Raw genomic sequence first — 24703 nt, 5'->3', positions numbered from 1 at the left:
AGCTGGCTTCATTACATTGCTTCATTTTTTCCATGGAGCTTTTTTATCTTCAAAGCTGGGTTTGATAAAAATGTGCTAATGCCAATTTTTTTTCTTCCTTGTTACTGCTGTGTTAAATTTGAACTGCTCTGTTCCATGTGCTCCTGTGTGTGCATTTGCAGGCATTTCAGAACCTCCATTTGCTATTTCAGACTCTGAATGCCACACAAGGCCATAGTTCTCTATGCCCAACTGGTGGATCCCCATCCTGAAAAATTTAGAATCAATACATTCAGCTGGTTCTCTTTGTATGTGAGTTGTCCCTTTTTATGTCCCTTTGTATGTAAGTTGTCCCTTAGACAACTTTGTATGTCCCTTTGTATGTAAGTTGTCCCTTAGACAACTGCAGGAGAAATGCAGGGAACAACGACAGCCACTCTATAGCCTTCATAGATCTCACGAAGGCTTTCGACCTGGTCAGCAGGGACGGCCTCTTCAAGATTCTCCCCAAGATCGGATGTCCACCCAGGCTCCTCAGCATCATCAGATCCTTCCACAAGGACATGAAGGGCACTGTTGTCTTCGATGGCTCCACACCAGACCCCTTTGACATCCGAAGCAGCATGAAGCAGGGCTGTGTTCTTGCACCAACCATGTTTGGGATTTTCTTCGCTGTTCTGCTGAAGCAGGCCTTTGGAACTGCAACAGAAGGCATCTGTCTCCGGACCAGATCAGATGGAAAGCTCTTCAACCTCTCCAGACTGAGAGCAAAGTCCAAAGTCCAGCTGAAATGTCTGCGTGACTTCCTCTTTGCTAACGATGCAGCTGTCACTACCCACTCTGCCAAAGATCTCCAGCAGCTCATGGATCGTTTTAGCAAGGCCTGCCAAGATTTTGGACTGACGATCAGCCTAAAGAAAACACAGGTCATGGTTCAGGATGTGGTCTCGCCTCCCTGCATTACAATCTCTGCGCATGAACTGGAGGTTGTCCATAACTTTGTGTACCTTGGCTCAACGATCTCCGACACTCTTTCTCTCGATACTGAGCTAAACAAACGCATTGGTAAAGCAGCTACCACGTTTTCCAGACTCACAAAGAGAGTCTGGTCCAACAAGAAGCTGACAGAACATACCAAGATCCAAGTCTACATAGCTTGCGTCCTGAGTACACTTCTGTAATGCAGCGAGTCATGGACTCTCCGCTCACAACAGGAGAGGAAACCGAACGCTTTCCACATGCGCTGCCTCCGACGCATTCTCGGCATCACCTGGCAGGACAAAGTTCCTAACAACACAGTCCTGGAACGTGCTGGAATCCCTAGCATGTATGCACTGCTGAAACAGAGACGCCTGCGTTGGCTCGGTCATGTCGTGAGAATGGATGATGACCAGATCCCAAAGGATCTCCTCTATGGAGAACTCATGCAAGGAAAGCGCCCTACAGGTAGACCACAGCTGCGATACAAGGGCATCTGCAAGAGGGATCTGAAGGCCTTAGGGATGGACCTCAACAAGTGGGAAACCCTGGCCTCTGAGTGGCCCGCTTGGAGGCAGGCTGTGCAGCATGGCCTTTCCCAGTTTGAAGAGACACTTTGGCAACAGTCTGAGGCAAAGAGGCAAAGAAGGAAGGCCCATAGCCAGGGAGACAGACCAGGGACAGACTGCACTTGCTCCCAGTGTGGAAGGGATTGTCACTCCCGGATTGGCCTTTTCAGCCACACTAGACGCTGTGCCAGAACCACCTTTCAGAGCGCGATACCATAGTCTTTCGAGACTGAAGGTTGCCAATACTATACTAGCTATCTACAAATTTGTTGATCTGTGAGGGGCAGAATTGCCATGTACCACTTATTTTTTGAAACTCTGTTTTCTTTATCTGCAAATACTGTGCTGAACTACAGATGTAGGGGGCTTGGAGAAGCTACAAACAGGCAGGTAATGGTGAGAAAGGTTGCAGGAGGAGTAGAAAAGGGACAGTTGTTTCCCCCTAAGCACAAGGCAGTGCTGGTGCTTTGCAGGGAAGGAGACAAAGAGATACCTATACTAGTGTTTCTCAAACTGTGGGTTGGGACCCATTAGGTGGATTGTGAGCCAATTTCAGGTGCGTCCCCATTCATTTCAATATTTTATTTTTAATATATTAGACTTGATGCTACTATGGTTTGTGAGTGACTACATTTGGGGAAATGTTACAGGTCTGTACTTTTAACAAGCTACTATGTATATTCTTTTAAAATGATAGTAAATGGGACTTACTCCTGAGTAAGTGTGGGTAGGATTGCAACCTAGAATTGTCAAAAAACCTTCCTGCTTGATGATGTCACTTCTGGTCATGACATCACTTCCATTGGGTCCTGACAGATTCTCATTCTAAAAAGTGGAACTCGGTGCTAAATGTGTGAGAACCACTGACATATACAGTATACAGCTAGTGGGGGAGGGAGTTGCTGTAATTGCATCCAGCCAATTATACTTATTTTTGGGAAAATTGTCTGGATTGGGTCAATTTTCCACATTAAACAGACATTGGTACTGGCCCATGGAGAATCGTCAGACACATTTGTGCCCGTTTCCACATTTGCCCCACCATCTTGGGCACCATCTTGGGGACTCCAACTGAACCTTCGCAACCCTGACAACCATGAGAGGCAGATGATGAGAGGCCTCTGGAAGGTTATGTGAGAGCTGCTCTGTGGCTGGGGCAAGCCCAGGGAAGGAGCCAAGAGGCAGGTAGAGGAGGAGGTCGGGTGAAGCAACCCCCTTCCCAGTCCCACAGACTTCAAGTTAAGATTCACGTTCATAAAGTGCATAGAGTGTACAGTGAAGAGGGTCCCCTGGAACCTAATCCCATTTTTCCCATAGGCTCAGTGATTCCATATTTGCTAATTCAGTATCCACTAGATTTTTCCAGGAACTTGACCCTAGTGGATCTTGTTATCCACTAGGGTCAAGTTCCTGGAAAAATTCTTGACTGTACATTCAAGTACATATCTTGACTGTACAATCTTGACTGTACATACATGCAGTTCTTGACTGTACATTCAAGATCTAGAATATAAGAACACATGGGCATTAGATTTACCAGCTCAGCAGGACTTTGCTGGTAAGACCAAGTTGCTCTTGCCAGATGTGTCATTTCTTACAGTATAAGATTACCAAAGTTTCTTTTCCCTTAGTTAAGAACCCAACAATGAGTTCAGAAATTGGAATAGCGATGAAAAACATAATGGGCCCTTTTCTCAGCAACAGCAAGTTTTTTTCCTTACCGAATTGAGGAAAGCCATTGGGTTTGTAGCACAAAGAAAGTAACCTATTCCATGTGGTTATACAGAGCCAGTATTTGCCACACATTGGCCTTCTAAATTGATCCACAGTCTAGACCAGAGTGTTACAACTGAGAGAGAGAGAGAGAGAGAGAGAGACCATAGTTATGACTGTTGATTCTGGTTCTGAGCTATTTCCGCAACACTAGCAGTACCAAATACACGAAGCAGTCTATGAAGACAGGCAGTGTGGTATAGTGGCTGTAGTGTTGGACATAGAATGAGTCAGGTACTGGGGTGTGTGTCTTAAGTGGGTATCTCTGCAGTCATTCTTCAGCATCTTACCTCCAGTGGCACCCACACCATGATCTATTTGCAATCCATGCCAAGTACATACCCTAGAGCAGCGGTTCTAAGAGAGTTTGAGCCGCTGTAAGTCTTGGCAGGGAAGGGCAGCAAGGTGATCCCCAGTATTGCTTTGCAGCGGGGGCTTTTCCCAACCAAGCCTACCTCCTGCCAGGGTCTGGAGGGTCTGGGGAGCCCCGCAGGGGGCTCTGCAGGGCTCCCCACAGCATGGAATGAGTGAAAAACACAGTCACAACTCACTTCCAGTTTCTCATTCGCAACCTAGAAGTAGGTCACAATCACGTTTTTTTTATTGTTTCCCAGCTGTGGGGAGCCTTGCAGAGCCCCCCACAGGACTCCCCAGACCCCCCCGGACCACAGCAGCAGATAAGGCTTGATAGAGAAAAACCCACTCTGCGCCCGCAGCAGTACAATTCTGTGGATCACATAGCTGCCTTCCCCCTGCTCCTGCCCCATAAGGTCACAGAGCTCAGGGCTCTCAGACAGGGGTGTCACGACACCCCAGTTTGAGAACCACTGCGAGGAAGGGTGCTCGCTAGAGGGAAATGCTGGGCTGGATGCATTCAGCTGACTCTTAGGCAATAATAATATTAAATGTATTTATATACTACTTTTTAACAAAAACACAGTATAATAGGGGCCTTCTGCAACATCTTTGGATGTTTTCCTGTTGTTTCACTGAAGTGAAATTTGAAGCAAGGATTTCTGGTCTCACTGATTACTTTTAGCCACAATAATATGCCAGCTCTCTCATTAAGGGTATGGATATTGCATTAGAAGTCCTTTCTTGCCTTTCGGCTTTAGACAAGCAGTACCTGATGATATAAGCTTCCTCAGATCTTTCAGAACCCAGACTTCTCTATATAAATTAAATTTTACCCTTAATGACTTTAAAAAAAATATTCATTTTTTTGAATGCCAGGTCGGTGAATAATAAGACCTGTATCATCCAGGATTTGATTCTGGATGAGAAAGCCGACCTGGTATGCATTACGGAGACCTAGCTGGACGTGGAGGGAGGCGTTAGTCTCTCTGAACTTTGTCCGCCAGGCTTCCAGGTGTTGCAGCAGCCAAGATTGCAGGGACGGGGAGGGGGAGTTGCAATGGTCTATCGTGAGTCCATCTCCCTCACCAGGTGCCCTGTCCAGCAGTCTGCTGGGTTCGAGTGCCTGCATGTTGTGTTGAGAGGACCGGACAGGATTGGGATTCTGTTGGTGTACCGCCCGCCCTGCTGCCCAACAGTCTCCCTGCCTGAGCTGACTGGAGTGATCTCGGGGGTGGCATTAAAGGCCTCCCGCCTGTTAGTGCTGGGGGACTTCAATGTTCATGCCGAGGCCCCTGCGTCAGGTGCAGCTCAGGATTTCATGGCCGCCATGACAACCATGGGCCTGTCCCAGAAGATCTTGGCCCCGACACATACTGCAGGACATGTGCTGGACCTGGTGTTTACAGCTGGGCATGGGGGCAGTGATCTGGATGTAGAGGAGATCAAGATCACTCCGTTGTCATGGACAGATCACTTCCTGGTAAGGTTTAGACTGGTTGCGACTTCCTACCTCTGCAGAGGCGGGGGACCATTTTCTATGGTCCGCCCCCGGAGGCTAATGGATCCTGAAGGTTTCCTGAGGGCTCTGGGGGATTTCCCCACTGCCAAGACTGGCGTCTCATCTGAGGCCCTGGTTGACCTCTGGAACAGGGAAATGTCCAGGGCAATGGATGAGATTGCTCCGGAGCGACCTCTGCCACGTCGCAGACTCGGAGCGGCTCCTTGGTTCACTGAGGAGCTGCGACTGATGAAGCGGCAGGGCAGGCGTCTAGAGCGACGGTGGCAGAAAACTCGTGATGAATCCGATCGGACACGGAGTAGAGCTCATTACAGAGCCTACTCCGTGGCGGTGGTAGCAACGAAGAAATCATTCTTCTCTGCTACCATTGCGTCTGCTGATAACCGTCCGGCAGAGCTGTTCCGTGTGGTGCGGGGCCTCCTCCATCAGGCCCCGCCAGTGGACCAGGAGGAATACACGGTCAGCCGCTGTGACGTGTTTGCACAACATTTTGCAGATAAAATCGATCGTATTCGTCACAACTTGGATGCCACATTGACAGTGTCTGACGATGTCCCCCTGGCAACTGCTTGTCCAGTGTTGTGGGATTCTTTTCAGCTTGTGCAGCCTGAGGATGTGGACAGACTCCTTTGGAGTGTGAGGCCGTCTGCCTGCCTGTTTGACCCTTGCCCAGCTTGGCTGATAAGAGCTGCCCGGGGGGGACTGGCTGAGTGGACGGGGAGGGTGGTCAACTCTTCTTTGGGGGAGGGGACACTGCCGCTTGCTTTGAAGCGGGCGGTGGTTCGCCCCCTCCTGAAGAAGCCCTCCCTGGATTCCAATGTGTTGAACAACTATCGGCCAGTCTCCAACATCCCGTTTCTGGGCAAGGTAATTGAGCGGGTGGTGGCGGCCCAACTCCAGAGGGTCTTGGATGAAGCGGATTATCTGGATCCTTTTCAATCTGGTTTCAGGCCGGGCTTTGGGACGGAAACTGCCTTGGTCGCCTTGGTGGATGACCTACGCCGGGGACTGGACAGGGGGAGTGCGTCCCTGTTGGTCCTGCTGGACCTCTCGGCGGCTTTCGATACCATCGACCATGGTATCCTTCTGGGCCGATTGGCCGAGTTGGGAGTTGGAGGCACTGTTTTGCGGTGGTTCCGCTCCTACTTGGAAGGTCGGTCCCAGATGGTGGTGCTGGGGGATGCCTGTTCGACACCCTGGCCATTGAGGTGCGGGGTGCCGCAGGGCTCAATTCTGTCCCCCATGCTATTTAATATCTACATGAAACCGCTGGGAGAGGTCATCCGGGGGTTTGGAGTGGGGTGTCATCAATATGCTGATGACACCCAGCTTTATCTCTCCTTTCCTCCAGACTCCAGGGTGGCGGTTGAGGGCCTGGAGCACTGTCTGGAAGCAGTGAGGATCTGGATGGGGGCTAACAAGCTGAAATTAAATCCGGATAAGACAGAGGCTCTCCTGGTTCGGAAATCCTCGATGCAGGTGCTGGATTATCAGCTTGCTCTGAATGGGGTTGCACTCCCTCTGAAGGAGCAGGTCCGCAGCTTGGGGGTCCACCTGGACTCGCAGCTGCTCCTGGATTCCCAGGTGGCGGCTGTGGCTAGGGGGGCCTTTGCTCAGCTTCGGCTGGTGCGCCAGCTGCGTCCGTACTTGGATCGTGCAGACCTGGCCACGGTGATCCATGCTACGGTGACATCGAGGTTAGATTATTGTAACGCGCTTTATGTGGGGCTGCCCCTGAAGACGGTTCGGAAACTGCAATTAGTGCAGAATGCGGCGGCCCGTGTGGTCACTGGAGCTAGGCGGTTCGACTCTGTCAGCCCGCTTCTCCGGGGGCTACATTGGCTGCCCATTCGTTTCCGGGCCCAATTCAAGGTGCTGGTTTTGACCTTTAAAGCCCTATACTGCTCTGGGCCAGGTTATCTTAGAGATCGCCTACTCCCATACAATCCGGCTCGTCCTCTCAGGTCATCAGAGAAGGCCTTTTTGCAAGTGCCGCCGCCTAAGGAGGTACGTGGGGCGGCGGCAAGAAATAGGGCCTTCTCAGTAGTGGCACCAACGTTGTGGAACTCCCTTCCCCTTGACTTGAGAATGGCTCCCTCTCTTGAGTCCTTTCGGCGAGGCCTGAAGACCTTGTTGTTTAACCAAGCCTTCTGACGTTCTGGCCTTTTTAACATCTTTTATATATCTTTTAGTTGCTTTTTTACAGGCCCGATTCCTCTAAGAACTGCTGTTTTATGCTCTTTTATTCTGACTCTTCTGACTACTGTTTTTATGGGTTCTGCTAATGTGTTTTTTAATATGTTTTTATCTGTGAAATTATGTTTTAATTTGTTTTATATGTTGTTAGCCGCCCTGGGTCCCTTTTTGGGAGAAGGGCGGGATAAAAATAAAGTTTTATTATTATTATTATTATTTTATTATTTTAGCACTATAATCCAATTATTCTGGAACTGGGCTTTATTATAGTTTTCCCCCGTTTGCTCTCCTGAACAGACTCACACTATTTTATATTTTTTAAAGAAGAAATGTTTGGAATTTTAGGAATGCAGACACAGAGGTGAAATTACAATTTCTTTTGGAATGTCAACAAAAGTGCTGGAAGACTGATGAGATTTCCTGCTATATCAGTCTCTAAAAAATCTGCCCTCTTTTGTTTTTCTTGAAAACATTCTGTATTTTCAGCTCATTAATTTTCTAATTCCTCATATGCTTCTTCTTAGGCATTGCAGGACCTGTGTCCATAGATGGCAGTGGAGAAAGATTTGGTGATTTCTCTATAATTGCAATGACTGATCTAGAAACTGGAACACAGCAGGTGAGGAACTATATTTAATTCGAAATGCTACTGACTGGTACAAGAAGCACATGGTCAGGAAAGTACAAGAGCATGTCAGAGAACACTTGAATAATTTGAGTGAAGAAGTCAATAGAGTCTGATTATATTAAATCAAATCAAATCACTAAAGCCAGCTTTGGAGCCAGCTTTGTCAATTTCTAAATGACTGGAAATTTTTATGCCCTTCCCTCAGTAAGGTCAGGGTGATGTACATAGATATGGGTTGCCCCAATTCATTCTCACAACAAACCTATGAGGTAGCTTAGATTAAATGAAAGTGACTGGCCTAAGACCATTTTGTGAGCCTCTAGGTGAGTGAGATTTGAACTCTGATATTCACAGCCAGTGACCAGAACTCTTAACCACAACAATGCATTGGATCATAGAGATTGCATTTGACAACTCATAGAAGACAGGCCTTGATGTTAGAAAAGACTGAAGAACAGCAGACATAGGATCCATCTTTAAAGAAGGAGGCTTTGGGGATTGAAGTTCCAATCCTCCTTGAATTTTTGAGACTTGAGAGCAAAATTTGTAAACCTGTCATCAAAAATGCAAATACAGTGGTACCTCGCATAACGAATGCCCCGTGCAGTGAAAAACTCGCAGAACGAAAGTGTTTGCAAAGTTTGGTAACTCGCACAATGAATTTTTATGACCTATGCTTCGCAAAACAAATTTTTTTTTTGTTTTGCTTTGGTTTGTCTTAAGGGGGGGATCTTCATGTCCGTTTATGATCCCGTTCACCCTAGTAAGGGGAGGATCTTCATGTCAGTTTATTATCCCTTTCACCCTAGTAAGGGGAGGATCTTCATGTCAGTTTATGATCCCTTTCACCCTAGTAAGGGGAGGATCTTCATGTCAGTTTATGATCCCTTTCACCCTAGTAAGGGGAGGATCTTCATGTCAGTTTATGTAAGTAAGTCCCATTGTGCTTGCTCCCAGGAAAGTGTGCACAGGATTACAGCCTTCAAACTCCCCACTCAGCATCGCCCCCATCGCTCATTCACCCTCTCACTGCCCCATTTCCTTCACGTTTCCCCCCATGATCACGGCAAAAGCAAGCAATTGAGTGCAGCTGCTCTGTCCTCCCCAGCTTAGAGCACAATCCTGTGCGTGTCTCCTCAGAAGTAAGTCCCATTGTGCTTGCTCCCAGGAAAGTGTGCACAGGATTACAGCCTTCAAGCTCCCCACTCAGCATCCCCCCCGTTTTTGAAATCCTCTGTACAGTATGTATGCCTTTAAAGAGCACTTAATAAACACTTTGTAAACCAAATTTGACTTTGTTCTGACTTTTCTTGCCCATAGGAACGCATTAATTAAATTTCAATGCATTCCTATGGGAAAACGCGCTTCACAAAACGAAAAACTCGCATAACGAAAGGACTCACGGAACGGATTAATTTCGTTATGCGAGGCACCACTGTAAACAGTTTGTCAGACAACACCAGCCTTGCACACAAGTTTGCATCTCTTCGTCTCTGGCTGATGGTAAGGACCAAAGTGTTCTATTTGACAGCATCTGAACAATTGGAGCAGTAAAGCAGAGTTATTTCCAGCAGAAGAGAGAAAGTGAGCTCCCTGCAGCTGCTCTTTCACTGGCCAAAGGCGAAAGCCAGGTTGGTCTTCCCTTTCCTGTGATGCCCATTCTGTTTGACAGGGTGCAACCTCCCTGGGATCTTTGACTGATGGTAGAGTATGCTCCCTTTCTAGTCTGTGTCTCAAGGCAACCAACGGTTGGAACAGAGCGCAGCATCAGCACAATCTTTCCTGCTGTTTCTAAAATTCCAATGGGACCACACATAAGGAAGATGGGTTTTGAGGGTACACCCTGAATTCTGGAGAAATTTGAAACTTAAAAACTCAAGAGAGGGAAAAAGCCTCAAAATGCTTTGCTTCCCGAGGAATCTAAGGGTTAAAATCTGATGACCTAATCCTATTGTTGCCATACACCACCAAAACAAGCATTTGGGCAGTGTATGGCACTTTCTGGCTATTGCAAAAGGTGATATGCCAAAGGGTGGGGACTGGCCGCCACTAGTGAGCAGCTGACTCCACCCATCAGCAGACTCTGGATGCCCACTAGCCCAGGTAGGTCCATGCAAGGGATGGGAGGGAGGCGGAAGGTAGAAAAGAGCAGTGACAGGAGAGGAGGAGAGCAAATTGAGACCAGGAAAGGGGCAGATTCAGCAGCACCTGCTGAATCCAAACCCTCTTCCCAGGCTTGATTTGCCTTTGCGGATCCATGTGAATCTTAATCAGTTATATTGCTGGCGCAGGTCCAAGGTGACCCATCAGGCTGGCATGTTCAATTCTGAAAACTCTCAACCAGACTTAACAGTGTGGTTCAGGGCATCCTTACTCTTAGATAAACCCCTTTTATTCCAGTAGGACTAAAGAATGTGCATACAAATCCACATTCAAATCCAAAGAGTGTGCATACTGCAACATTTTGTTGCTGGAAACCTCTGATCTGCTACATATTAATACCTAGCTCAGATGGTTTTATGTCTCATTTGTATGAGAAATGAGGCTATTCACACACAGGGTAATAGTTTTACATACTCAGAGGACACCCTAGGTGTACAGAAATAGATAAGTTTGCAAATAAAAAGATAACAGCCCCTTAGAAAAGTCTGGCATGAACTGAGCATGTTCAATAGTTTCAAGAGGCATGACATGGGGAAAAAACTAAAGGATAATACATGTAAAACTACAGCCTAAAAAAAATAAGAGTTAGCAGGAAGGATTTCCCAGTTGCTGCCGATGTTCTTGTGCAATTTTCTTACTGGACAGGAAGTCTAACTTTTGCATGCTTCGTCCTTTTGTATATTTGGATGTTCTTTCCGTTTCCCTTAAATGCCTCCTTTTTCGGGTCCTGGTTTCTTTTCCTTTTGCTATTGTTCATGTCATTCATTTTGTTGCGATTACCCCTTTCCTGATGCAGAACACTGACCTCTCTTTGATGAAGCTGGTGGCAGTGTTTGTTTATTTCATTGGTTCCTTCCCACTGATCATGACAACTTTAACTTAGACAAATCAATTTTAACATGACAGCAAATCCTGACCTGACAAGTTAGAATGTGAAGTTTACTTCAAAAATAAAAACAAACATTAAAAATAAACGTATTTTAGAAGAGCTTGAAATACAGCTGCAGGAAAAGCAGAATGGTTTGGAAAAGCAAAAACAAGAATTAACCCTATGTAACCCAAACAGATCTTGCAGCCAGATACAAATTACAGAGTTACATCACAGACCGCTCAAGTGACAGACCTGCTAAGCCCTACTTGGAGCAAATTTGTGATTGGCTTCACAAACACAGGGAGTTGGTGGGCTCAGAACGTGGTTCCCTCTCAAAATCTTTTTTAATGCATGCACACTACTTCAGTGTTGTTAGTTTTCCTCAAAGTAAAACTTAAAAGTTTTGAACTAGCAGCTGGGATACTTATTATTGTTATCTCACTCCCTCCTCCAGAAAGTTTCAGGAAGTATATATAGTGTGCCCCCTCTTTTATATTTTACTTTTACAGTCTGTGATGTTTTTAAAGTGCTGCTATCCTCAAGATTTCAGAGCAGTCCAGAAGGGGGAAGTCCCACAGGGTTTAATAAATGAATACAGTTAATTTCATGTTTTGATTTGGGAAAGGGGTTAATATTATTTAGGGTCAGCCTTCTAAGAACATAAGAAGAGCCCCGCTGGATCAGGCCAAAGGCCCATCTAGTCCAGCTTCCTGTATCTCACAGTGGCCCACCAAATGCTTCAGGGAGCACAAAAGACAGCAAGACACAACCTGCATCCTGCGGCCCTCTCCTGCATCTGGCATTCCGAGGTAGCCTACTTCTGAAATCAGGAGCTTGTACATACCTATCATGACTTATTACCCATGATGGACTTTTTCTCCAGAAATTTGTCCAATCCATCTAAAGGCATCTAGGCAAGATGTCATCACCACATCCTGTGGCAAGGAGTTCCACAGGAACTACATAACCTATGGATTCCATGAACACATTCAGCAGATACAGCAAAGCCAGAAGAGCCCAAGAACTTGTGCACAACTTCCTCTCATGGAAAATATTAAAAAGGCACAACCTTTGTGTTTCCTTTATGTATTCATAATTTAGTTTGACTTTTAAAGAAGAAAAGATTTGAAATGCTATATGCCTGAGATTTATGGAGTTCTGCCCCACAGCGATAAGCATTTTTGTTTGATAGCATTGTTTGTGATGGGTTCATGCTATATGCAGTTGATATAACCCAGTTATTTTTCTTCTCCTGGAGTAAGTTGGTTGGAAATATGTTGTCATTTCTCTGCACAGGTTATTGGGAACTATTATGGAAAGCAGGGGCAACTTGAAATGCTTCCAAATGTAAATTACCTGTGGGAAAATAAAATGAGAACAGATGACATTCGAAGTTTGGAGCATTCAAATAACACGCCCTGCAAATCATGTAAGTTTACCAAGTTTTATTTCTGCTTTTCAAAACCATAACAGACAGCAGTCCAAGCTAGGAAACTGCTTGATTTGTGGATAGTTAAAGCGCATGGGAGCATTTGTGAGTGTTTCTCAGACTGTAGATGAGAGACACCAGGAGTACGGATCTGTGCAAATGACATAGCGTATTGAATTGACAATATCAGAATTTTCCCAACAGTGGATGGTTGCACTGCGGGGGAGGAATGGGTCATAATTCCCTTTGAAGATCCACTCACCTCAGGCTGTAGATGGAGCTAAGGGGCTGCATGGGAGGAGATAAGACACATGAGGAGGAGAGCAACCACCTGACAGCAATGTTCCCCTAAAATGTGTGGTAGTGCGGCCACAGACCTCCCAACAGAACTCTGCACAGTTTGGAGTTTGGCAACCTGGAAGTTCAGCGATGATGTCATTGCCAAACATCTGGAGGCATCATTGTGATGCTGTACAGCTGCTGACAGGTTCCAGTCACTGGTGTGGAGCTCTTGGAGAGGGCGCTCTGCCTGCCAGTAGGATGAAACAATTGTGGAGTGGAGGTGGACAGGTGCTGCACAAATGAGAAGGGACAGAAAGTGGTTAGGATCAAGTTAGTACACTTAGAACTAACAATGTTCAGTGGTATGTGAAGTGTAGAAAACCTAGCAAATTTTTTAAAAGGATGCAATTCCATAAATTGGAGTACTGAGCTAGAAACTCATTGCACAGGTGACCCATCCTGATGCTTCATATGGGAATCACTTTGAAGTAGCCCATGGATACAGAAAGTTACTGGAGGACTTCTCCTAAATTAACTGTCATTGTCTGCCTAAGAGCCTAGTCCTATTCTCTTCGGCCCCACACTGACGCAGCAGTGCACCAAAATGGCTAACGCTGCATCCTGCAGGGAGGCATTTGGGGAGGTCTCCTCCTCCTCTGTTCCCTTATCTGGGAATAAGCTTCTCTGGCACAGTGGGTGGGGGTCTACTTGAACCTGCAGTAACTAAATGGCTCACGCAGGTCCACATGGACCCATGTCACGGGTTTGAGTCTGGGAAGGGGGTTAGGATTCAGCTGCCACCTCTGCCGTTGAACCCACTCCCTTCCTGGACCTGAACCACCACTCCCCACCCAGTTTCGCCCCATTCCACCCCACTCATTCTGCTCTCCCACCACTCCTCCCACTTTTCCTGCTGACTTACCGGCTCCGTTGGATGGTGAGAGCTGATGACGTGGGCAGGAAGGCTCCAGTGCCCCTAGCAGCATGCTACTGAGCGTGCTGCTTGAGCAGCTTTTACAACAATGCAGACTGCTTTACAGCAGTCAGCACCAGTGGAAGAGGTGCTAGAATGTCATCTGGTGAGTATAGGATTGGGCCATAACTTATAATTCTACAGTATATTTGAAGCATCTCATGTCATTTGAGAAGCATATGCATGCCTTTTCCTTAAAAGCACTTTGGTGTGGTCCATTTCTGTTACAGTTGTGATGGAGTTTCGCATTGATTTTGGAGAATTGTTTCAAACTGAACATAAAACATAAAGAAAGAGCACAAAAGGAAGTGAAGCTAAAGAAAAGCACTTTTGAAACCTAGCCAAAATGGATTTTGAGCGGACTTGGCCATATATTACACTAGTCATTTATTCAATGGTTTTATGAGCATGAACATTTTTCTGTGTGAATGGCCATTGCTTACTTCTTTGTTTATTCCAAGCAGGTGGCCTTGGAGAGTCAGCAGTTACAGGAATCGTTGTGGGTGCCTTGCTGGGAGCGGGACTGTTGATGGCATTCTACTTTTTCAGGTTGGCTCAGATTTGGAAAAACATTTCTTCCAATTATTCACCATACTTGGCCTCACTTGTAATTTGTTGTTCCACAAAGGAGGATAGAAAAAGGCAGCTGTCAAAACTAAAAATGTATGTTCTTTTTTCATGTGGAATAAAACTCTTACTGGTGTCAACTACAGTTTGCATTCTCTATGTGATCATTTCCAGCTGCTCAGGGTCTATTGCTGCAGCTCTTTACATATAGTAATGATAGAGTGCATCAGTCTATACACAGAAACTGCCTCAGTGATTCCCATGATTGTGTCAGGTGTAGAACATGTGGCTTTAATCATTGGGACTGTTTTCAGCTAGATCAGTGTAGAGCCAAAATTGCCATTCACACTTTTCTAAGAAGTCATAAGCATATATATGATGGAAGAAAGGCCAGCCTCTGTGGAAACAATCTTGCCATCATTTTCTTCTTTTGGTTGCAAGATAGAATCAGCAGCTAAATAAAGAAATATCATTTGGAACCTTTGTTGAGGTTGGGCTGCCATTCAGTTGACCAGTTAGATGTTGTCAACTTGCAACTTGTTGTCTGATCACTGTCAAATATTGTACAATATTCCATGGAGCCAAGAATGCCACTAAAAAGCTAAGGTGGCAGCTTAATGAAATAAAATTCATGATCACCAAGAGCAGGAGTGAGAAACGCTTGCCCCTTAGTCCTCTAACAGCCAAGGGCAATTTTTAATATAGCTTCTTCTGCTGGCTACCTGATATAACTGCAGGCATCTCCAAAAAAGGAATAAGAAGTACTGCCTCCCATAACACTACTTCCTTCAGTGCTGATGTTTTACAGTGCTTTTTGTCCCAACATGATTGACAGCTATTCAAGCCAATGGGAGGAGGGCATTCTTTAAATGTGGAGCTGATCAGTGCCAGTTTCCTTCCTCATAGACATCACTGACTGCATATACTACAGTTTCACACAGCACTTGAGTTTCCAGAATGGATTCTCTACATGAGGATTACATTTACAGGATCATATGGATCCTCCACTTGAGGTATTACTGTAATTGATAGGAAAGGTCATTGCCCAAGTCACTACCTATGACTCCAGCTTGTTTGAAGAAACCAGGGAGCTGATGTTGGTCGTGTTTGAGGAATTACTTGCTGCCTAATTAGCAGAGGAAATCTTGAAGGCCAAGAATGTACTTTTTTTAAATCAATGGGCAGTCACATGCTACAATTTAGACGCTACTTCCATACAAGTAGTTCCACATAATGTGTGAGAACCCTGACAAGCAAACTTTTCACTATCTGCAGCCATAACATCAAAGCATCCGTTGCACAACATACTGGCTTTCTGATCAATTACTTTGGAATTTGTGAAAGAAGGGGTAATTTGTCTAAAATCTCTGAATATGACTGTTGACATCTAGGCAGGCAAAAATGCTCCAAGGCACACCCTTTTAATCTTTTGGCAGTGGTATTCATCCATCTCGTTTATCATTAGAAACCCATTTGTCTTTCATGGAGCTCCCTTCACAAAAGAATGCCTATTACTTATCCTAAACAGAAGCAGGAGCTTTTCTTACTCTGTGCTGTTTATTCCCTTTATGCAGAAAAAAATACAAGATTACTATTGAGAGGCGAAATCAGCTGGAAGAATACAACATTGGCAAGCACTGGCAATTACGAGAAGAATCTATAAGATCTCATTTTTCTGCTGCATGAAGTATAGAGAAACATTGTTTTGTGGGGAAAATCTGTAGAAAAATGGATACTACCAAAGACAGCACCAGAAATGAAGCAGCTCATTAAGGACTCAGCATTTTAAAAGGAGAGTAATTTTGTTTTAATCTCTTTCAGAAACTCAGGAATGATTTATTAGCCACATGGCCTTTTTTCTTGTGGAAAGGAAAATGACAAAGTGCATTTTATCTGTGGCAAGATGTTCTGAACACTTAGTGTTGTTCTAAGACTGGTTGCTCTGGTTAACCATTTGTTTCTTGGAGATGTGAATGGTTTTTTCTGATGCCTTCTTTTGAATTTCAAGTGGGCCTTCTTTGCTGCATCTCACACCAGATGATACAAGAAATGTGATCTCAGGTATGCAGGTGCTGCTTTACAGTAGGAGCAGATATATATTCACTGCTGGATGACAGGGCTTACTGGGAAGGGAGTACATTGACAGTACAGTATGATAACATATGGAAAGAGGATGGACACCCATTAGTTCATGAAATATAAGAAATCCAAGGGCTGAGGAAAGAGTTCACAGAACATAATGTTCACACAACAATGTAATTCACACAACGTATTTTTTCCCAGTTATGAGATCACTCCCACAGAAATCCCCCTGAAAGGATTCCTTTGCTGATATGTTGTAGAATTGTTCTGTGCTGGGGGCTTGGGCAAAGCCCTACAGTGGTACCTCTGCCTCCCTTCCCCCATGACACACCGAACATTACCATTGCCTTTGGTACTGAAGGTTCTGGGGCCAGCCTAGTCAGCTGGGCCCTCTGATGGACATGGGCCCTTGGCCAGTACCTGACCTGGCCAACCCCAACACCATCCCTAGAGTTGGTGCGAGTAAGACAATTGTATGCCAGTGTTCTGAGGAAGAAAAAAGAGAATTTATTTTCCAGGAAGTTCATTCATTTATACAACCTATGTATAGTTTAGGAATCCTGCCATAGAGCTCACTCTATGATTCATCTTTCACTGGCACAGATTTCCTATTTAAGAGCAGATTTCCAATTCCCTAGAGCAGTGTTTCTCAAATGGTGGGTAAGGACCCATTTGGTGGGTCACGAGCCAATTTCATGTAGGTCCCCATTCATTTCAATATTTTATTTTTAATATATTAGAGTTGATGCTACTATTGTATGTGACTGCATTTGGGGGCATGTTACAGATCTGTACTTTTAACAGGCTACTATGTATATGCTTTTAACAATGATAGTCAATGGGACTTACTCCGGGTAAGTGTGGGTAGGATTGCAGCCTAGGATTGTTAAAAATTTTCCTGCTTGATAATGTCACTTCTGGTCATGACATCATTGGTCATGATATCATCATGACATCAGGGTCATGGGTCCCTACTGATTCTCATTCTAAAAAGTGCGTCCCAGTGCTAAACGTGAGAACCACTGCCCTAGAGCAGTGTTTCTCAGACTGTGGGTCGGGACCCACTAGGTGGGTCGTGAGCCAATTTCAGGTGGTTCCCCATTCATTTCAATATTTTATTTTTAATATATTAGACTTGATGCTACCTTGGTATGTGACTGCATTCGGGGAAATATTACAGATCTGTACTTTTAACAGGCTACTATGTACATGCTTTTAACAAAGATAGTAAATGGGACTTATTCCTGGGTAAGTGGGGGTAGGACTGCAGCCTAGAATTATTAAAAAAATTTCCTGCTGGATTATGTCACTTCTGGTCATGACATCACTTCTGGTCATGACATATGTGGTTCCCAACATATTCTCATTCAAAAAAGTGGGTCCCTGTGCTAAAAGTTTGAGAACCACTGCCCTAGAGACATTTCTTATACAATGTAAGCCCAAAGGGGGATACTGTTCATGAAGAAGTATGTGCTGGCAGAGTCCTGAGGTGGTCATGTGGACTGTATCACTTCAGCCATTTCTGAATGAGCACTTACAAAAACAAGAAAATCGCCATGCAAGTTAAAAAAGAAAACCTTTGCATACTGGGGAGAAACTTGCTAGTTTAGCCCTTCACTCTAGTTGCTAGGTTTGTTTTGTGCAGAAGTATTTAAAAATGTAATTCTCCCACCTGTCGTTCAAAGTGATTCAATCCATGCCACGGCAGGCCTCTCCCATCTCATTTTGCCGTCTTGTTTAGGCCAGGCCTTACTATTGCCAAGTACTGTAATTGAGGTTTCTGCTTCTGCTGAGGTGCCTTATGGTGATTTCTCTACACTGTGTTGGAAGCTCAGGCAAAGATCTGGGTCTTTGTCTGCAGCTCTCTCTTCCCACCAGGTTGCCCAGCTCCTTCAGCCTTTAGTTACCAGCACAGAAATTTACATGGGTGAAGAAGGCATGAGGTTTCAGCGCAGAGCTATGTGCACCAGGCATGCAGATGAGACTGTATAATGCAGCTGCTTTTGAAAACTAGACCATTACTCAGTAGTGTGTTCCACTGAAGCCTGTGATATTTACTTCTGAGTAAATGCATAGGAGGAAGCATCATAGCATCCCTGCTCTGAAGTACTTTAGAAAGGTAATGTCCCACTCCCACATTTCAACTCCCTTGTGTGGCCCAAACTATGTAAATATTAATTATCTGAGTGGTTTTGTACAGTCAAGTAAATTCAAAGCTTCTTTGTTACTGTATAAAGGGTGATTTGCTGGGTTGACATTTTATTTTTAGGTATTCTTATATTTTTCTATTAGACAATGTTTATTTTTGTTTGGTTTTGTTTTATTTCACTTTGTAAAATCAAGGTGAGAGCATATGAAGAGCTATTTTTTTAAAAGCATGAATAGTAATGAGTACCGAACCTCTTAGATATAACGTAGTATCCTTAGCCATTGAATATTCAGTGGGATCTTGCCCTCTCCTTTTTGAGGCTTGGCTCTTTTACAGCACAATCTTAACCTGCACCAGTACAGCCAAGCCACCGTGGCCTGCACTGTATTCAATGCAGGTTAGGAGCAGGCTGGAGGTCACCTCAGGGGCATCTTACCCCATGTACAACTCTAGCCTGCCCTATGAGGTTACTCAGATCTGCCCCAGCTATTTAACACCAGGCCAGCCAGGATAGGGGTTAGGAGATGGCGTGTGCAGCTGCCGCTGTTTCTGCCCCCATCCCAGGCTTGATTCTCCCCAGTTTTGCCCCCACCCAGAAACACCCCTCCCCACCCCCTGTACTGCCCAGTGCAAACCCACCTGTGCCAACTGGCACAGTATTGGGATCCTGCCCAACAGAGTTGGTGTGGGTGTACACACCAGCCCAACCGGTTCTTGAGTTGGCACAAATATACCTTATGGCACTTTTGCAAAACTTGGAGCCAGCGCAGGAAGGCATATGCTGGCTCAAGTGGCTGTTTGGTTGCCCATCAGTTACAAGATTCCATTGATCACAACAGGAGTTCTGAGTTCGTATAGCAATCTCTGCTACTGGAATTGTGCATGGTTCTTAAGGAATGTTGTTGTTTTTTTAATCCTTCATATTGATGTTGGCTTTTAAAGTGCGTTTAGATACGAGGTTTTTCAGACTTTCAACCATCCGGTTATGGTTTCTTTACACCAGCAGATCTGTCACAAAACCTCTGCATGCCTCCAGTGGAAATGCGCCTATTGGCCTACAGAGAGAGAGAGCATGCAAAACTGGAGAATTCTAGTCTTCCAAACAGCCACACACCTGCTTGAACCAAGCCACTACCTGCCACCATTACTGCCAGCTCATGTCTTTCATTAATAAGGTGTCATATTCCTACTCCATAGAGGTGGCCTCTTTCTGCCTTTTGCCACCCACAGTACCACCTCACTGGCTGTAACTGAACCAAGCAGATGGGAGAAGAGTCTGGCCATGTTAGGAATGCATTCAGTTAATGCAGGGCATGGGCCAGTCCTTTTGGGCCTCACCACTGCCCTCCATCAAATGGAGCAAGTGACCTAGTGATATAATACAATCAAACTACTCCTGTGGCTGTACATTACAGGGGAAGATCAGTAACAGAGGACCAGCTATCCTTCTGAGAAGCTTGACCCACCATTGCTGATCTTCTTATTTAAAAACCCACGATAATTTCAGGAAAACCTGGAACACAGATGGAAAACCACTGGTTTAGAGCGTTCAATGCAAAAAATGTTCCTTAAAAAACAATAATCTGCTGCTCCTTCCTTAAATAAATGTGTTTTACTTTTTGTAACTTTGTCAGCATTCAAAGTAGTTCTCTAGATTTAATGTGTTTCTGAAGTTTCAGATTCTTAAAGAGAACAAATAAAAATGAAATATCAACAAAATTCTGCTTCATCAAAGTAGATCACCCATGCATATATTCACACATCTACAATAAGATTTATCAAGTTTAGATGCGCTTAAGGGCTAAACTACATGGGATGTGAAATACGTCAGTGTAAAGTAACAGGCTCATGGTTACTTGGGAGTAGCAGCTATGCAGGGGTGCCAGTTTGTATCAGAACTGCATCATGGAAGTAGAGAGTATTGCAATTTGCTACATTGGCACTAAGTTAATATTGCTTTTCAGTGGACAAAACAGCAAGGAGGCAGAATGTAAATGCCCTGTAATGTTGCACTCCATTCCTAATTCAAACTGTAGCCCTGCACAGCTGATACTCTCAAGTAAATGTATGCCCGTAACTATACCCTGCTGCATTTAACCTCAGGTGTAGTTTGTCTTGAACAGCATTTGAAATAAAAACAGCCTAAGCAATGTATATAACTGTACATTGAATTCTTAACATTTCCGAATAGTATGCATCAAAACATGCTGAAATTTAATTTCAAAACTGTATAATAATTTAAATGCTCGCTGTGAGCCACTTGAACGGCGGACAGTAAATAAGGTTGAATACCCATTTTATTGAACCAACAACTGTTGATGGGGCTATTAGGTTTTTCAACTTCACTAAGCCCTTCAGGCTGTTCAGATCTTTACATTTGCCAGCAGAAGTTGGACCAATAAATTTTATCAATTTATTCTTTTTCATTCGCTAGTTGTCTTGAAGGCAAAACATTTCAAGCATATTGTAACCAACATACCATACTGCAGCCACTGACCTTTGTAGTGTGCAGGAATGATGGACATCTTATGCACAAATTTAGGAAATTAGGGGGAAAAAACCTTGTAGCACCTTGAACACTAGCACATTTTTGTTACAGTCCAATTCTTCAGCTGTATGAAACGTTATCCTTAGATGGGAAATATATACATGTTATATAACATGAAATATAACATATACATGCTATATAGGGTTAAATAAAAAAAGTATAAACAGTGGGGCTAAATGGCATGAAATGCAAGATGTACAGTTTGTGACAATACTGAAAGAATAATTCTGTTGTAGGCCACAGTAAGCCAGCTGAGCCAGGCCAATGCAGGGGGGTTGGGGCGGAGGGAAGGGCAGAAAGGAGGTGCTTCAGGGTAGAAGGAGGGTGGGTGGGCCCGTGGGAGGGCGGCGGGTAAGTGGGGGGGGGTAGGGCCAGGATCTGGCATTTGTGCCGGATCCTAACCCCAGTACTGGCAACCCAGAGCTCTGGGTTGCTCGGATCTGTGCCACCTCTTTAGGTGGCGCAGATCCACGTAGCCCCATTGGGGCTGCTGCGGCCTTGTCCGGGGTAAGGGGAAGGAATTCCCCTTGCCCCGGACTGAGCCGCAACTGACCCCAACTTGTTGGATATGGGGCAGGCCAGTTGGCCTCCCCATTTGTGTGGGTTAGGATTGGGCTGTTAATAACATCAGCTGTGCTATCGGTGCATTCACCTGCTTATTCTCCAGCCTATCAACAGTGCCTTTCTGCTGCCTACATAGGACAAACAAGACCAGGGTCTATGCAAAAGAGTAGTGACACAAATCTGACATTAAAAACGGCAACATTCAGAAACCGGTAGGTGAATATACCAGCCTCCCAGAACCTTCTCCTGAAAGTTGCCATTCTTTAACCAAGAGACTTCAAAGACAGACTCCAGCATGAAAGTTCTGAATCAGACTATACCAAGAGGTTTGATTCTATTTGTTAAGGACAGCAAGAAATGGGTTTCCCACAGGATTTTGTTATTCACCAATTACTGCTGTCATTGAGTTCTCATTGTGATTACCTTGTATACATTTAAGCATTACGTAAAATTGTCACAAACTATCTCTTTCATGTCATGACAGTTTGGCCCCACTACCTTCTCTCTCTCTCTCTCTCTCTCTCTCTCTCTCTCTCTCTCTCCCTCTCCTGACAATAATACTGCATGCATACAATGGTGGACTATTGTTTATGAAAATTTATGTTACTATAAATTTGTTGGTCTTTAACAAAGTTTGTTGTTTTTGCTGCATCAGATTGATATGTTCAATATCTATTATTGCCATTGTATTTAGAAACAATTTGTCACTAACAGTGTAATACATTTAATAATTATCACTAAAATGAAGTATTAGTTGTGTCAGAGAGCCTTCTGAGGCTTTGCCATGTCTCAGAAGTACTCCTGTATATGACTGGAAGGCACTTACGGTTTATGGGTGCACCCCCCCCAAATTTCATTATCTGTGGGGGGTCCTGGAATGAAACCCCCATGGATACTGAGGGCCTACCGTATATTACCAAAGCAAACTAATGGTAATTATTTGGTGCTAAATTATGTTGACAGCAGTGCTGCCAGCTAAGGCAGTTCGCACCCAGGGCCATGATGTTGGATATCACCCCTCCCCAAAGTGCCTAACCCAGAAGTAACTGCAGTGATGTAATGATGTCTCCACCAATGACTTCCAGGTTTACAGCACGCTCAGAATGGTTGTGAGCTGCCCTGAGTGGCTGATTTTCCCCCCACTTTTTTACAGAAATAAAAGGCAAAAAAAAAAAAGTGGTCGGTCACTTAGAGCGGCTCACAACTGCTCCTGTTGCCTGCAAGGGGGGAATGCAGGAGTAGGTACTGCGGTGGCAAGCTGGTGCTGTCACAACTGCAGTGCCTTCTCCTGCCAGCCCCCTTCGCCTTGGGATCCTCCAACAGGGGTGTGGGCTGGCACCCACTGAAGGCGTTGTACCCAGGGCAATGTACCCCCTGCCACCCGTAGCTATGCCACAGGTTGGCAACATTTCAGTTTGCTGATATATGATATAAAAGGTAGTTGTATAAAATGTAGATATTTGATATAAAAAGTCCATTAAATCTGGAGCTGATCAACTCAGCTACTATTTATTAATCTGAGATTGAAAATTACAGCACAAGCCTATGCATGTCTGCTCTGAAGTAAATTCCACTGTGTTCAATGGAGCTTACTCCCAGAAAAGTGAATTTAGATCTAAAGCCTAAGGACCCAATCCTATCCAATTTTCCAGTGCTGGTGCAGCTGTGCCAGTGGGGCCTGTGCTGCATCCTGCGGTGGGGAGGCAGTTACAGAGGCCTCCTCAAGGTATGGGAACATTTCTTCCCTTACCCTGGGGCTTCATTGCGGCTGCACCAGTGCTAGAAAGTTGGGTAGGATTGGGCCCTCAATAACCTATTTAAGGCTCAGTCCTATGCATTGGATCCTATTTAAGGCTCAATCCTATGCATATTTACCTGGGAGTAAGCCCCATCAAACAAAGTCAGACTTATGAGTAAACATGCATAGGATTGCACTCTTGGATGAGTAATGTTTTGTGGGTCATTTCTGTATGTGGGTTGGGCAAAGATAAATATGCAGAAAAGTTTGTGTGTGCCTACACACTTTGGCCACAACCAGTCTTTTGGGGGCACATCTACAACTGCAGTGGCTATTATGATTTCCCAAAAGTACCTTTGGACTTGTACTTTTGTGGATGTGTTGAGAATCCTGTTTGTTCCCTCACAGCTATAGTGACCCAAGAGTGGGGAAAGCGGTAAGTCTGCCCCGGATATCAAATCCACCTGGGGTGTCAAATACACCACTGACAGGCCAGTAGACCTGGTCTCACCCAGAGTTCTTGAGGCAGAGGCCAAGTCTACTCTCCAATTTGAATGGCTGGTAGCCCTGGCCTCCACCGGGGAATCCCAAGGTGGAGGCTAGGTCTACCCATGGCTTTCAGCAGTCCACCTTGGGTGTCAACTATCCTCATTACGCTACTGCCTCACAGGACTAAAATTCCTAATGTTTATAGAAACATTGGATGTATTTGTACGGTATACAGACCCACTTGCAACAGATTCAGTAGTTTATAACCACTTTCAGTAAACATCTGGAGCATGTAAACAATAGTTTTTGAGAGGTGTTCCTATCAAGTTTCATGTCAACCACTAATATATTAACATTCTACATCAGACCCAAAATATCTTAGAGAAACTGATACTGCTGAGATTCATATAATAAGCTACAGTACGTATACTATGGAAATGCGCTCAGTGATATTATCTATTAAAGAAATAAAGTGCCTGCTTGGTATTTCTGCTGTGTAATTTTTCCTAGAAGACACTTGAGCAAGTGAAGGAAATGTACCCAACATTATTTTTAGACCACAACACTAAATATACAGTGGTGGCAACTCATGGGTGCCAGAATAGTTATACTGTATTGGATGAATGGTTGGTTTTGCTAGAGAGTAAGTAGCATTTGTAAATTACTTGTTACAGAGCAGTTGTTGAGACATCAGTGTGGACTACAGTAGTGCACTGAAGGACTGCAGGGTGTTCTGAGATTGCCACACCTCTATTGTTGGGACAATGTTGTATCAACAATTGAAAATTGATTGCTAATTTAATAAGGATGACCACAAGAATTTTATTGTCACTTGTAGAACCTTTTGGG

The 24703-nt window shown here is 44.7% G+C and overlaps 1 protein-coding gene across 2 annotated transcripts in view; it reads left to right on the top strand.

Moving 5' to 3' along the window:
• Positions 1 to 20234, top strand: part of NPR3 (natriuretic peptide receptor 3) — a 57356-nt gene extending 37122 nt beyond the window's left edge. Inside the window, exons 5-8 of one of the 2 annotated variants that reach the window (XM_066616889.1) lie at positions 7896 to 7990; positions 12330 to 12462; positions 14179 to 14266; positions 15859 to 20234. In XM_066616889.1, the coding sequence (XP_066472986.1) occupies positions 7896 to 7990; positions 12330 to 12462; positions 14179 to 14266; positions 15859 to 15970 (428 nt within the window). In that variant the 3' untranslated portion in view covers positions 15971 to 20234. The remainder of the gene's footprint in view (positions 1 to 7895; positions 7991 to 12329; positions 12463 to 14178; positions 14267 to 15858) is intronic. The other variant, XM_066616890.1, reaches the window with a different exon arrangement.
• Positions 20235 to 24703: the final 4469 nt, after the last annotated feature.

Source organism: Tiliqua scincoides, chromosome 2, assembly GCF_035046505.1.
Source record: "Tiliqua scincoides isolate rTilSci1 chromosome 2, rTilSci1.hap2, whole genome shotgun sequence".
Taxonomy (NCBI): domain Eukaryota; kingdom Metazoa; phylum Chordata; class Lepidosauria; order Squamata; family Scincidae; genus Tiliqua; species Tiliqua scincoides.
Note: the sequence above shows the minus strand (reverse complement) of the source record. Positions and strands in the feature narration are given on the sequence as shown.